General features: G+C 36.0%; 2 protein-coding genes across 2 annotated transcripts in view; one reads left to right on the forward strand and one right to left on the reverse strand.

Moving 5' to 3' along the window:
- LOC134804447 (uncharacterized) overlaps window positions 1–8,452 on the forward strand; it is an 80,061-nt gene extending 71,609 nt beyond the window's left edge. Inside the window, exon 4 of the mRNA XM_063777489.1 lies at window positions 5,170–8,452. The gene's annotated coding sequence lies outside the window, so the exon portion shown is untranslated. The remainder of the gene's footprint in view (window positions 1–5,169) is intronic.
- Window positions 8,453–10,675: 2,223 nt separating this feature from the next.
- On the reverse strand, window positions 10,676–12,387 carry LOC134799377 (uncharacterized). The gene is made up of 2 exons (XM_063771786.1): window positions 12,194–12,387; window positions 10,676–11,074 (listed from the first exon to the last, which is right to left on the reverse strand). The coding sequence occupies exons 1-2, from the start codon at window positions 12,206–12,208 to the stop codon at window positions 10,766–10,768; spliced, it is 324 nt and encodes a 107-aa protein (XP_063627856.1). The 5' UTR covers window positions 12,209–12,387; the 3' UTR covers window positions 10,676–10,765.
- Window positions 12,388–16,209: the final 3,822 nt, after the last annotated feature.

Genomic DNA, 16,209 nt, shown 5'->3' on the forward strand with positions numbered 1-16,209 from the left:
CTAACTGATGGCGCTGAATTTAATACGTGTTGACATGAATAAGCCACCGAGGAAGGATTTTGCCAAATTAACTCTAACTTTAGAAGAGGTCTTAAGAGAGGGTCTCTTACAATATCATATAAACAAATTTAATTAAATAATTATGTTGATTTAATAATACAACAAAATTAAACGACAGTAAATGTATTGCCCCTCATTGCACAGTGCCATCTTTTGGGGAACTAAGTAAACATTAAGTAATCAAGAAAATTAAAAATGAGTTTACATAGTTACGTAGTGGTAAAATAAACACACATATCAACACGCGTATAATAAAATTATTAATTTTCTCCGTCATGAATCGTAATTATATCGCATCCATATCAAATCCATATTCATACGTATACAATGTATACTATACATCACTTAATAATGGCCACGTAGGTGGGTACTTTGAAAAAAAAACATTGACCTCTGTCATTTGCAGTGCCGGATTAACCCTTTTAAGCAAAATAAGCACTTGCTTAGGGCACCACGTCTAGGGGGCACCAAAACCGTTGGCAAAAAAACGCGCAGGGCTGCATCAGCATTGCAGTCGTCGTGGAGTACGTACCTACATGAAACTTTTATACGTGTACAAGTACCCATCTAATAACGAAGGGTCGTAGGGATCAAGTAAGAGAGTGAGGGTACGTAAGAACATCCCCAACGTAGGCTTTCGATTTGACCTTACGCGGAGGCCCTTAAAGTCATGGAAAAATATCTTGCTTTCGGGCTTGCGGCCAGCCGATTTTTTCGACATAGGTTACCGATTTTATAGCGAATTTTGTTCTCTTGCACGCCAGATTTGTCGGCCAAGCCGAGTTGCTCCTTAGCCGCGATCCTGAGACCTAACTGTCAAAGTGTTATAAGGGGCCCCGTGAAAGCCGAAAACTAAAAGCATCCTATCAAGTAGCGCTTTCGAGTGAAGCCAAAGAACGAGCAGTAGAAGAGTCGTGATTACATGCATAGATTCGATTTCAAGCCACTCTTTTGCAGTTCGGCGTTAGGTCTTATGCGAGGCCTTCAGCCTTACGGCAAAGTTGATCTTCTGCCTTAATTACACTTGGGCGTGGATCCAAATCCAACCTTTCCTCTTTCGCAGCTGGGCCTTCTGCCTTGCTCACACTTCGCCAATTCAATTCACTTGGTCAATTCCAAGCTCTGCTTTCTTGCATCTTTTCACCTCTCTTGCATCAAACAACCTCGCTGAGACCCTTAAATATCGAGCACTATGCGAAGCTAGGCTGATAAAAAACTGTCCCATCCCTTCTCTGTATGAAATCCTGGATTCGCACCTGGTTGGGACTAAAAGTAAAAATGTACAACTGTCTATCAAATTGTGTTTTTATATCGAAAAATTTTCGCGCTCGCTTCGCTCGCGTTTTCAATAACATTCATAGATATGATAAAGGTGACATTCGGATGGCGACTGCAGCATTACTCTGTTGCAACATTACTGCTGCAACACTGTTAATTTTCGTGATAAAATGATGTAACTGATTTCCATACTAAAAGTAAAAATGTACAACTGTCTATCAAATTGCGTTTTTTATATCGAAAAATTTTCGCGCTCGCTTCGCTCGCGTTTTCAATAGCTTTCTGAGATATGATAAAGGTGACATTCGGGTGGCGACAGCAGCAGCATTACTCTGTTGCAACGTTACTGCTGCAGCACTGTCAATTTTCGTGATAAAATGATGTAACTGATTTCCATACTAAAAGTAAAATTGTACAACTGTCTATCAAACTGCGTTTTTATATCGAAACATTTTCGCGCTCGCTTCGCTCGCGTTTTGAATAACGTTCTAAGATATGGCGACTGCAGCAGCATTAGGTACTCTGTTGCAACGTTACTGCTGCGGCACTGTCAATTTTCGTAATAAAATGATGTGACTGATTTCCATTCTCAGCTGTAATGTGGCAATGAACGTCACTCAATTTACCAAAGAAATTCAATGTAATCTTGATGACCTTAGGGAGAGGGGGCACCATGGTCTAGAAATGCTTAGGGCATCAAAAAAAATATCTTAATCCGGCACTGGTCGTTTGCGGAGTCAAACGATTTGGGACTCGCATTTCATACGCATTTCCATGCCTTCCCGAAAAAATCAATTCATTCGCGAAAGTCTCGCAACGCATTAAGGTTACAAGGGGTACGTGGTCTTCCTCAGGAGTCTGAAGAAGACCACGGTGAGTGGCGCTTTAGCCAGGCAGGCCGCTTCGCTTTCGCTCGCGCGCGTATACCTTACTGTATCGTCCGATATACACCTACTACTCTGTCGTTAAAATCATGTGTAAAATTTTAATAAGGGCGAAAAAAACTATTGATTTTGGAGTGTACTTTTATTTAGTGGTACCTAACTGTAAAATATTTTATGTGGACTACAGTCCTCTAGCATATCCATCTGTCAACTTTACTTCAAGTTCCGCCTCCAGGGGAGAGGGAGAGAAATTAGGATTAGAAATTAGCCGCTTACTGACACAGACCGAATTCCACGCGGGCGGAGCGGCGGGCACAGCTAGTAATAAAATAATAATAAAATAAATAAGATAAAACGATTAGGTTTTTTTTATATGCGTGATATATGAGCAGGTCAAAAAGTAATTACGAGTAGCAGTGACAGTGAAATTACTAGGAAGAGTTTAACGCGCTAGAAACGTCATTTCGTATCGGCAATCACAGGCACGCAATTTAAAATAAAATGCAAATCTGTGCAGACAACCGAATCGGCGAACGTGTGCGAAACAACAAACAATCCAGTCGTTTAATGGCTAATTAGATTTGCATTTATTTGGGGAATTACTCCGGCACCGTATTAACTGTACCTCGGTGTGTTCGTTCCGCTCGGCAGTGATATTAGCGTACAGTGAACCAGGGATAGCTGTGGCTACTGGGTGTTAGATGGCGCTGGTTTTGTCACGAATATTTTGGGGAATTATTATATTTTTGCCAGAGAAAATTAAAAACAAAATAAATTATGTATATATTTTTTGCTTTTGTTACATTATTAGCGCGTTTGGAAGTTCGGCAGGAATATAACAGATTGAAGTTACCAAAACTCTGTAATTAATTAATGCGAACTGTAACTGTGGCAAAATTAGTAGGTAAACAATTTTATTGACAAATTAAATAAATAATATTTTGCAAAATATTACGCCATTTCCATACAAAAGAAATATATGCTGAATACCAATTCGCCTTAACTCGATTAAAACGATTTTTCAACTTCCATAAAGCAATCATGTCCACACGTTTACTAAAATAATTTACTCTTATACTCAAAACTTACAGCCATTTATAATTTAACTAGATATACGGAACACACAATAGCAAGCTCGTGTCATCACGCAACTTTAGTCTAGACGCTAGACAAGTCTAACCAATTACCTACTAAATACTCGCAAATTATTTATTTCTGACCATTATATTTTGTTACTTAAATAATAACATAGTTTCAACACATGTTTCTATGCTTTCCCATAAACAAAATTATGCCTTTGGGTAAATAAATAAAACTTAATTCAGTCAAATATGAACTAAAGATTGTTATACATTTTAAACTACATATATATATTTTCGTCCACATTTATCGTTTAAAAATATATTTCTAGCTGTATAAGTAATTAAACCGTAGTAAATCAAATTTATTACGGACCCTTACAATAAGAAGTGGTTCCCACATCGTCGGGCAAACAATGACAATGACTTAATTGGAGCTTAAATTAAATGTTTCATTCGGAAAAAGTCATTGTTTGTTTTGAATAAACCGATGTCGAATGACTTATGCATACTAGGTAATTAATATATGTTACTACGATTTATTTATGTTGTACATGTTAGTATGTTACCATATCGTAATATATCTTTCATTATTTGCTTGCCCTTATCCCATCATTAGGGTCGGCACAGCATTCACTTGCGTTCGTTTCATATCAACTCTCACACAGTCCATCCACCTATTCCTCGGTTTTCCTCTCCCGTTAAATACTTCCCTAAAACATTCATTTGTAATGCCTTTCTCGTCACATTAAGTTAGATTTTTTTTTTATTGTTACACTGGTTTCAACATTTACTCGTGAGTATGACCCGCACAGTGACGAATGTACCATATTCACTTAAGAATATAAAACCATTCAACTAAAAAGAGGAAAATTTAAGTATGTATACGTGGTGATTTGTGGAAACACAACAAGTGATGAACAAATTAAATATCAGGCGATTATGAGCAGACATCGTAAATATAGCATTTTTGGTGCAGCGGAGTGGTGTTAACGGAATTGGTACAGATAATTTCAACTGAAATGGTAAATTTAAGGTTAATATTAACGTAATTAACGCAAATTAATCATTATGTTGAAATTGTTTATACCAATTCCATTAACACCACTCCGATGCACCAAAAATGCTATAAAATTTACGATGTTTTTATAAGTGTGTCTTGTGTTAACATTATAAACTAGACATTAAAATACAAGTACCTAACAACCTAATGTATTGCGCAAGTTTTTTCCCGTCAGAACATAAATCAAGATATTATCTGTCAATTTAAAATAAGGCATGTTCGAAATGGGTCGTTGAACCGACGCGCGCGGCGAAACGCCTGTTTCCGAACGCTTGCGCAAGCCGCGTAGGGGCCAAAAGATTATTTTTAAATATTTTACCAATTTGAATTTTACCTGTTTAAGAAATAAGTTGAATTGGTAGTATAATTTTGATACTAATTGTTAGTCGAAATAATTATAATACCATACATATATATATATATAACAAATTACCAATTATTGGAATGAGAGAACATAACTCTGTCGGTACAAATTATGTAAAAAGTCTTCCACTTACGGTAATTTCTTAATTATGTGTCTTCTACTTTAATTATTTGTTTAGCTATAATAATATATTATAACCTGTAGGTACTTAATATCTTATTTGACAATTATAGCTAAACCACGCTTAACACTTATCATGTATTTACTTTAGTCATGTACGAAACCTACGTCACCTACGACATTGTCCGTCCCTTTTTGTATACAAACAATTATTATTGATTACGCAAACCCTATAGGTTAAGCAAGACTATCGACCCTCTTCAATTATTATAGCCTCTTCAATCATTAAGAATATTAAATATACTCTTTTACTTATTACAGGGTGCAATGGTGAAGATCTTCGAAGACGAACAAGACAAGTACGAGTATCTCCGGACGGAAGTGCGCCTGCAGCCAACACGAGCATAGACCAAGGACGATTACAACTGAAGTAGATGCCACTGTATGACCCCGTACGGTCAAAAAAATTTAATTTCAGTGCCATTTTGTACCTTGTCACAGTGACCATAGTATGCGTTCCCATATTAGCGACTTTCATATTGATTGTCACTATGACAAAGTTCTAAATGGTACGGAAATGAAATTCTTTGACTTTATATCGTACAGTTACTGGTTTGTCAAGCGCTAACTTTTGACAATCTAGTTACTAGAAAACGCGTACTTCAGATGTAAACTTTTCAGCTACAATATTTTGCACTAATTTACGCGTCTGATTATTTCTTTATCTATGACTTGAGCTATCACCGTCACATAGTATTTTAACCTTGTATGTTCCCCTTGAAACCGAGCCCCTACTTAGCAGAGTACACAAACTTTGTTAAAGGTTTGTGTACCTTTTGATAACGATATATTTCCTATAGGTTGTCTATACGTAAATAATCGTTAAAATACTAAAAAAAGAATATGGTAATCGAACGACGTGCACCCAGATATTAAGTCTTTTCAAAAACCCGATTAGACTAATGGTTCAACATTTTTTCATGGAACAAACTTTACTCTCGTTTGATCAGATTGATACTAAGATCCCAACACATGTCATATAAAGATGACAGCGTGGCATCTAATGGGTATTAACATGTGGAACACTGGGACGTTTACGTTACACTTCACATGAAAACGAGTTTCTTCCTATCAATGCTAACAACCCTTCATTTTTTATAATTTAGACGAACGAACGATTTTTACTTCACACGAGTGCGAAGTAATCCCTCGATACATTAATTCTTTGTTAAATATAGTCCATTATATTCTGACAAAGTAAAATTTATAGGAGTTGAAAATATGTATTAGTAGGTACTCATACAACGACGTTAATGACAGGTAAACAGTCCAATGGCAATGTTTTCATCAATACATACTGTAAAAGTTCACATTAATCAGTCATATATAAATATATTTGAAATTGTAGCTCTTAGCTTTGACTTCTACTATAACAATGCTGGAAAATCTTCAGTTACAACGTTATTTTACATGGTCCTTACATTTTCAAAGACCATACTCGGTCAAAAGCTTTGCAAAACGTGTGTTTGATCTCTTTATGGATAATTAATATTGTTATTTATGATTTTAATGCCATATTACGGTATAATTTTCCCTAGTTGGTAAGTTAGGGTAAGAAAACCTGTTTCTTTTCACTTGCTAATGCACCAGAATGTAAAGAACTTTGCCGTACTCTTGTATTTGTAACATAAGCAAAGTTTTACCCATAAACTGAAATAAACGTCATATATGTACTAAGAAAAAGTGACCAAGGCCTCCAGTCCCATGGGTTTTACCCATGTCTTGATGTTTGTTGATAATTAATTATACACCCAATTATTGTCCTTACACAAACAAATAAATATGAATTAAAAATACTGAAAGGTTAGTTCTAATTATTTTTACTATGTGGCCAGTACAAAATGGCGATATTTTAAGTCATCGCATTGCCTATTAGGATTTAAAACTGCAATATTCTCTAATTTACGAGGTCCTAGTGTTATCATCACAGAACATGGTAAATACAAGATGATGATGATTGATGAGACATGATAAAGCTTTCAAAGTGGTGACACTAGGTATCTACTATTTATCCTTTGAGCAAAACGCATATTCAAATTGTAATAGGTTATGAATATGCTCTAACTGATTTTCTGTTTGAAGAAATGTCACTTTGCTCAGTGACATCATAACAAATCGTGATCAAAGTCATAACCTGTTATTACAATATATAAGCCCCCTGTAATGTACTTAATTCACGCTGATTTTGGTCATATTACAGGCAACAGGTTTGTAAAACGGCTGGCGATGCCTTTTAACGGTATTAAACACAACTTAATAGACATAACTTTTTTTATGAAACGTTTACGTTTAATAAAAACACGATGTAAAGATGACATGTTGATTAAGCTGTCGCCAACTGTATGTGAATGAAGAAAGAACTAATTTATTTTGATTGACCTTCGGTTTATATGTTAAATATCTAGTTGATAAAAAATATTAAATTCAGAACCAAAAACATGAGGTGCCTTATTTTAGTGAAATAATTTCGCATTCTTCAAAAACATTTGCAATGTTACTAGAAAAGTGTAGGGTAGGTATTATAACTAATGGCTAATTTTTAAGAGAAACAGTCACAACATATCTAAGTAGGTTAAGCAATTTTATATGCATTTATCGTTTGTATGTACCTAGTTTGATTAGTTGGTTTTTATCTTTGAAATGTTTCCTCTAATCACTAACCTACAAGCCAAAAGCTCTCGCAGACTAATAGAAAAATCTAAAAACAAGCGAAACCCAAATTTAGTTTCTTCATAGTCTTCCAAACTTAGTGATTTCGATCGATATTTCAATGTTTTTGAGCGTTTCATATTTTAATTACTGATTGAGGATAAACAATAATGATACGATAAGGTGCGATATGTTGACAATGCGACAGCGAAATTTTACTATTTCAGTGGCATCAATCACAATGTCAGCCAAACCCTTAAATCACGTAACTGCGATTGACAAGATTGATAATTGATGGATAGTAGCGCAAACCATTAATGGATAATAGCGCTACAGTAGGTACCTACAGTCAGCAGCAGAAGTTGCTAAGCGGGCGAGGTGTTCAAAATGATCTTGACGAGACATTATTGTTAAGAGAATAAGAGCGTGTCAAGGTAATTTTGAACACCTCGCCCGCTTAGCAACTTCTGCTGCTGACTGTACATTGTTCATTATTTGGTTCCAACTTATTTTACGTGACAACTGCTTCCCAATATGAGACCTTATATTGTTTAGCAACACGACTCGATATTTGAATTTATTAACCATATTATATTAATAAGTAACACTATTAGGATGATAATTTTCTCGGAGGTTCGAATTGAAAAACAACAACCATAATTTTGAATCTTTGATTTACTTATCATTTCACACCGATTTATAAAATCTATTAAATATTTATATATGTTTAATTCCAAATATAACTCGCTTAGAATAAAGCTTAATCCTAATCGTCATATTTTATGATACCTTTTATTACTATAATTGTCATTAGTTGATACTTTTTTTCAATGAATGTTGTCAGTCTCGCGATAATATTGTAATTCATAAGAAATAATAAACAAATGATATCGAATTAATAGTTTTAATTACTTATCAACAAACCTCTGAAATACTTGGGAATACTTTGAAATAATATTATGTACTTTTTCTCGCTCGCTTGAAAGATGAATAATGAAACGCGAAAATGAACACAAAATGAACCGTCTGATCCCACCTTTAGAAGTTGTTGAACTGCCCTCCAGAATTAAAGAAGCATTACCTATATCCATCATAGTGCTTTAGCATTACTATTCTAAAACAAAAAAATTACAAAATCACCGTACTTATTGTACGTATTAGGTCCGTTTGTTAAATTTATTGGGTTTAATTTTAATTATGTAGATTTAATCAATCATATTAAAAATAATTTGAATGGTGCTGGTAAAATGAAGGAATGGTGACCAGGAAGGGAAAACGAAAACCCAAAATAGGCTAAATGGAAAATGCTGCAACGACAGAGGGCCAGGCTCTTAATGTTGCCGATGATGATCATAATATGCAAAATCATTAGGTATTTAAAAGTCAACCTACCAACATTTGCATTGCATTGCATTCAATCCGTAGGTCGCGGGTTCGAATCCTGGCTCGTGCCAATTAATTTTTCTGAACTTATGTACAGAATATCATTTGCTATTTACAGCTTTTCGTTGAAGGAAAACATCGTGAGGAAATCTGCATATATTATACAGTATCTGCGAAGAAATTCAAAGGTATATGTGAAGTCCTCAATCATCATTGGGCCAGCGTGGATGAGAGGAAGCCTGTGCCCAGCAGTGGGACGTATATAGGCTGTTTTTTTTATTATTATTGTTTACTTTGCCAAATTAAGTTCTAAGTGACTTATGAATGAAAGGACGGTTGTAACAAACCTACCTATAGGATAGGGTTCTTTTGCCTACTACGAGTACATAGTTACATACTAACTCTTAAACTTATCTAAATTGCTAGAATATAATTGATATAAATAAAATACGGACGCGCTGCAATAATATTCTCTCTCTACATCTCTGTTCACATCGCTACGGAGCAGTTTTGCCACTTCACAATAGATGGCGCATGTCTGTAAAAAGTTAGAAAGGCTTAACTAGATGGCGTTTATGCTATAAGCAATTTATACCTTGTATAGGCCCCGTGCATGAACTATAGGGGGCAGCATAGGAGCGGTCAGATTTTTGGCGCGTGGCGTAAATGTGTCGTTTATGCTTCCGATGTAGCCCACAAGATGGCAGCACCTACTATCAAAGCTACTATGCACAAGGAAACGTACCGACGAGAACGGTAGATGGTAGCACTTGCTTTGGCAATGTCAAGCAATACATGTGCACATATGTATATGTGTCCGATTGCGCGCGTTGGAGGGTCTGCCATCTTGTGGCCTGAATCGGAAACATAAACATGTACATTGCCAAAGCAAGTGCTACCATCATCTACCGTTCTTGTACGTTTTCTTATGCATAGTAGCTTCTGCCAACTTGTGGGCTACATCGGAAGCATAGATTAGATGAGCATTTCTCAAAAAGATTTCCAGATTTCCTTACACATTTGGTAACAAAAAAGGAATGTTTCGTAGAAACTTTCTGGGACATTTTGGGAAATATGGCGGAAGTTGTTCAGCTTCATGTATTATGTACTGGTGGTAACTACTGGGAATAAAAATTCCCAGTAGATACCAGTGGTAAAAGGTGGGAAAAAAATTCCCAGTAGTTACCACTGGTAAAAACTTGGTGGTAACTAGTGGGAATAACCCGGCCGAACACACTGCCGTGGGTCTGGATAGAGCGTGAACTGGACCGCTGGAACCAAATTCCCCCTCTCCTTTTTTAATGATAGCCAAGAGTTAATTTCGTGGCTAATACAAAGATTCTATGTCCGTTGCGTTCTTTTCTATTATTTTCCTGTTCGATAATTTTGAGCACTAAAGTAGGAAAGTCATTATAAATTCAGCTCTCATATAAATTCTGGTTTTTCATATAAACTATATTGCATTACAACCCTGTATCCGTGATAATTGTATGCAAATAGTATGGCCCCTAGGTCATATCACTACTCGTATTTGACCCCCTCTGGACAGAACAAAAGTGAACTTAAGGAGCAGGAAAATTGTTAATATACTTAACATTATTAACGTAACAAAGTAGATACGAGTAGGTAGCTATATATGTAACTTGCACCGTGTATTTGTAAGTATCATATATATAATTATACACGAGTAGTACCTACTTTAGGGATGTTAAAGCTATGTAAGCAAGTATCAAAATCAAGGATTAATAATCATTTTTATTTAAATTAACAAAATAACAATTAATTAGGTATCATACAATTTCTCTAAATTTCTAAAATATAGATATCAAGGTAAAAAGTAATTCAAGCCCCCTAAATGTCCCTCATCTCTTAGCCTCTGCTTCAGCAGCCGCTCGTCTTCATACCCGTCTATACCTAGCCCCAAACGTTCTATCAGCCTTTCGCCCTTGTCCCCATGCAGCTCCACAAACTGGCGTCGTCGTCTCAGCGCCACGTCGGGGTCGAAGTCCCACGTCTGCCGGTTGTGGATAACCGGCAACCCGACCAGGTTCGTCTGGATGAAGGCGCGGATGGGACCGATCGGGTCCGGAGCGGTGACCAATCGGTAAAATAGCACACAGAAATATATTGTTATCTGTGGAGCAAAATGTTATGATTCAAAAAATGCAAGGCTTCGAAGAGCTAGGTCGATTTGGAAAATTGACATTGAAAACGTAACCTACTCATTATCTCATTATTAGGAAAAGAAAATAGAAAAACGAAAATTTTATGATGATGGAAGCGTCTCTAACCCTTTACACAGGATATATGCGCGTTACCCCTATCGATGCAACTGCCCCGGCTAGACACCTTTCATGTCGTGGAGCCAGTGGAACTATCTAATCTATAATTTTAATAAGAATTCAATACTTGGATAGTTAAGTCTGGAATCCTAATCCGACGACATATTTGAATCGTTTATTAATATCAGTCTCCTTATTATTAACCGATAACAAGTAGGTTAGGTAATTTCCTTTGAATACAAATAACGGAATTGTTTTGGGATAAAAATCCCTACCGTATAAAACATAAGCTACCTACACGCGATATTGCTCAACAGCCTCAACAAGGAAATCAACCAGTATTCAACGTTGTTTTCATTCTATGTGTAAGTTATGTTCTGAACTCCTCAGTTCCCAAGATAATTAACTGGCACCTTGAATTTAGGAAACAGGAAAGACCGTTGCATCAACTTCCAGTTTGAGTCCGCAGATGCATTTAGGTACACCATTATAGAAACAATACACTACATTAATACAATTTTAGGTAGGTAGGTACCTACATTTTGCTGCTACATTTTAAAACGTGAACATTTTTAAACGAAAAGGCGCGGAATTGAAAATGTGTATTGGATATCGACTGTATTGACGCCTACTTGTTTGCTGCATTTTCAACTGACAAAATTGATTTGCCAGACTATAAGTAACACTGATTGGGCTAGTCACACACGAAACCACACCGTAAGTAGTGCAATCAAATGTTATAAAACACGATTTCAACACAATAACCGGACATTGTTTACAATTATAAAGTCAGACACTAAGGCAATATGGTAAAACCTGAGTTAAATTAGTTGACTTAATTAATCGACACCACAATTACTTATATCTAATTCATTGGTAAATCAGTAATTAATTACTATACACCATGTGCGATCTTTTATGTCAATAACGTGGTGGAAAATCACGAAAACGTATCACAATAAAACACTCACAAACAATTTCTTCATGTCGAACCGGATCGCGTGCGTAGCGAAAACCGACTGTTCCAACCAGGTGGGTTTTATACGGCCTTTACTCGTACATATAAAGTAGTCAATCCGATTACTTAACCCTTAACGCGTTATTATATCACGGCGCCGCGGACCAAGACGTCCTTTTCATAGCGAGCCTCTGTTGCAACAAGCCATGGTTTTAAAGTTTTGTGTCTGTCACAAAATAATATTTATTAATTTCGAGGTGAAGTTTACGTAAAAGCGCTTTGTTAAGAATGAATACAAGTAACGCCAATGAGTTATGAGACTTATTGGTTAATGATTTCGTCATTTCACTAATGAATACCTAATTATTATGATGTTTATGGATTTTTCGTCAAAATGCGCACCAAACTAAATATGTGGAAGAGTGGAATGTAGGCTGGTAGTGATATGAGAAATGTCAAAGTTAGATGTAGAGTTAGACCAAGAAAAGTCTGCAGCGATTTTGATAGCCCACGCAGTGCAAATGAAATTCTATGAAATTATGACGTATAAATAACAGTTGCACTGTGTGGGCTATCAAAATCACTGCAGACTTTTCTTGGTCTAACTCTAGGTACTACATATTGTACTTGACAGCGAGTCAAAGATGTTTTCGGGGAGGCCGAAGCCAATTTGGCTTTGGTAGGACTGGTAAGAGTCCCTGCGCCTAGCGTCGTATCCATGCTACATTGAGTCGTTTATTGAATACCACATGAATACCGACTTCAAAAAAGGGGAGGTTCTCATTTCGTTAAAATAGCTCGGACCAAGCTAACTATGAACAGACTTTGCAGAGACATATCCACACAATTCAAAGTCAAAGTCTGTGCAGAGTTAGCTTAGACGGTTTCTAACTACCTATTATAAGTACTCAAAATGCATTATTTCATTTTGATTCATTTATTTAACTTATACCTACCTAATTCGCACAACGCGCGGTTGTGGTAAAAAGGGGGTCAAGGCATGTAGTTCTAAACTATTTCCGTTTAAAGGCATAGTTTTTACTTACATACAAGGACAGATGGGTATTACTAAAATTAAGGATAAATATTATACTATATTTAATATGAAAATAATGCATAATAGCTTGGGAAATCATACTCTTTCAAGTGGCACACCATGGTCCCGTGAAAAGGAAAAGAAACAAAAATATAGAGTTGAATAATTTATTGTATTGCAAGTTGGAGGAGAGCTACCTGAAACCAGCCTGAAACAGTTAACAGACATAGCTTAAAATAAATATAAAGAGCAACTCCATATTCACGGATTTATCAAAACTGTAAGGTAGGTATGTACAATTATAGATGAAGACTTACTTTATGACTTAAAAAGAAAGATACCCAACTGGCCAGCTCCGATTTGAGTTATTTTGATACCTTTCCTTGTTAGAGTCTCTAGGTGCGGAAAGAGAAGAGTCGTGGAATAGATAGAGTTAGACCATGAAAAGTCTGCAAAGATTTTGATAGCATACGCAGTGCAGGTGTTATTTATACGTCATAGTTTCATAGAAGTTTGACGTTTAAAATAACACTTGCACTGCGTGTGCTATCAAAATCGTTGAAGACTTTTCTTGGTCTAACTCTAAGAACTTTACTTTTTTTTCTCTTACCGCACAGACGCTAGCTTCTTAACCCATTCATGGCCACGAACCGCCGAGCGTACACAATACGCCAGGCCACCGTACAAACCGTTTTTAGCTAAAACGCATGACTCAGCTTATGGGTCTCGAGCCTGGCGCGAACGGTAAATAAATCGCCGCTTATGAAGCCGGCCAGTTGGACAGCATTATGCAGCATTTTTACTAACCACCGATTTTCTGTGCCTATCAAAAAAGAAACTAATTATTGCAGTTTGTAGGAGTGAATATTTTTACTTTCTACAAGCGTTTAATGTCTGACCAAGCTAAGTTGGCAGCAAATTTTATAGCCCAGCCTGTGCGAGTGTTAATTTAAACGTCATAATTTCATATAAGGATGACATTTAAATTACACTTAGGTACTCAGCCTGTGCTATCAAAATCGCTGCCAACTTAGCTTAGTCTGATTCTATTTAACTTGCCGTGTTTTTTGTTGTTGTTTTTTGGGGCAAATCTTGGAAGTTAAATTAGAACCGTTTTCCGATTTAGATGAAATTTTGCATACATATGTAAACCGAATGACAATGCAATATTATGATGACATGGAGCTGATCTGATGATGAAAACAGGAGATGGCTATGGGAACTCTGTGATAAAACAACGCAAACTAATTGTGTTGTGTGGGTTGTTACAATTGTCTCGATAAGTACAAGTTGCATGTGGAATACAAAGTACCTACAGTCAGCGATAACACATGAAATGAAACAAGTTGTTTGAAATGGTAACATTTATTAGAAATAGTTTAAAGAAATATTGTACAATCATTTACATAATAGGTATTAATTTACAAACATATTGTGAAATGATAACATTTATTATAAGCAGTAAAATTAGAGTACAATAATTTACATAGTATAATAGATAATGGTACGGAACCCTTCGTGTGCGAGTTCGACTCGCACTTGGCCAATTTTTTATATCAATTCTACATAAGTACTACGATTAAATACATTTTATTTAAATTATAATCGCACTTATAAAAATAACAAAATTCTTTTATCTAAGTGAGCAAGTGAGATAACAAATGATTAAAGGAAAACAAATGTTTCTTACCTGTCGGTAAAATTGCATCCACACCGAAATCGTTGTTGTTTATGTCTTCCATCATTGCTGTCAAATCAGGGTGCATAGCCGTGTCATTCAACAAAGGTGAGTTCAGGGTTCCAGAATTCGTAGCCAGGTCATTCGGATGAAGCAGGTTCGGGGTCCAGTTCATAGCACAGTCGGTCAGGTTAGGCGGGTTCAAATTCCGGTAATCCATAGCCATGGTCACAAAATACGAAATCACTAAACAGCACAGGAAGAGTATAAAGTCGCCAACGAATAAATCGTGACTAAATAATATTTTCCATGTTACTCCAAAATAAATCTCTAATAGGGGGGATGGGATGAATCACATCTTGAACTCTTGTGACAAATACCACATGAAAGATAATACCGCCGCCGCCGTTCGGATGCATTCCTTGTTTATTGTCCAAGTGTGTCCGATAAGCTTACACCTGGTCGGTCATTATCTTTGTTTTGGTAAACGCCATTATATGAGTAACAATAGAGAACTTAAAATGTATTATAGTACTTACTTTCTAATCTGCCGTAGAAACCACGATGTTTGAAAAAACTTGTAAATATTTGTCACAAACTATTTGTTATACAATACATATTAGTTAGTGGTGTCTGTTTCAACCGCCTTGTTCTATATTGAAACGAAAATAAATTAACCTTAACATCATTGTTAGTAGGTAATTGCCTAAGATACAATACAACGATCACCAAATATTATGACATAAAAGTACAGTGAGAGAAAATCCTCGTTGCCTTACCCCTCATACAAAACAAAATATTATTATACTACGGCTTGGTTCCTACAAATTGTTGCTTACCATCATCCAAACAGTAATCAGTTGTAAAATGGTACAATATCAAACAGCTTCAACATGAAATAAGCTTTAAAACCAGCCAATAAAGTTTATTTTAGCCTGTTACGGAAACATTAACAGTTTTTACAAGTAGCGCCAGGCCACGGTGACCCATACCTTGAGCCCTGTCAATAACTTCTGATATATATATATTTTTTGTATTTTTTCAATATAGATTTTTCTGTTTGCTTGCATCGCATTATGTATCTAGAATTTCAGTATATTTACTATATTGCACTGATAGTAAACCAAACTTGAATATTCGAGACCCTGTTTTCATTAAAAAAACGTGTTTATAATTTTTTATCCTAATATGCCTTATAGAAATGGTTGTTAGCTTATATGATACTTACGTTATTACATCAAATTACGTTTCGTTTAAGTTTAAATCAGAATTTATTCAGGACTCACATGTGAGTCACTGGCCTTGCGGAACTGTT

This window comes from Cydia splendana, chromosome 2, assembly GCF_910591565.1.
Source record: "Cydia splendana chromosome 2, ilCydSple1.2, whole genome shotgun sequence".
NCBI lineage: Eukaryota > Metazoa > Arthropoda > Insecta > Lepidoptera > Tortricidae > Cydia > Cydia splendana.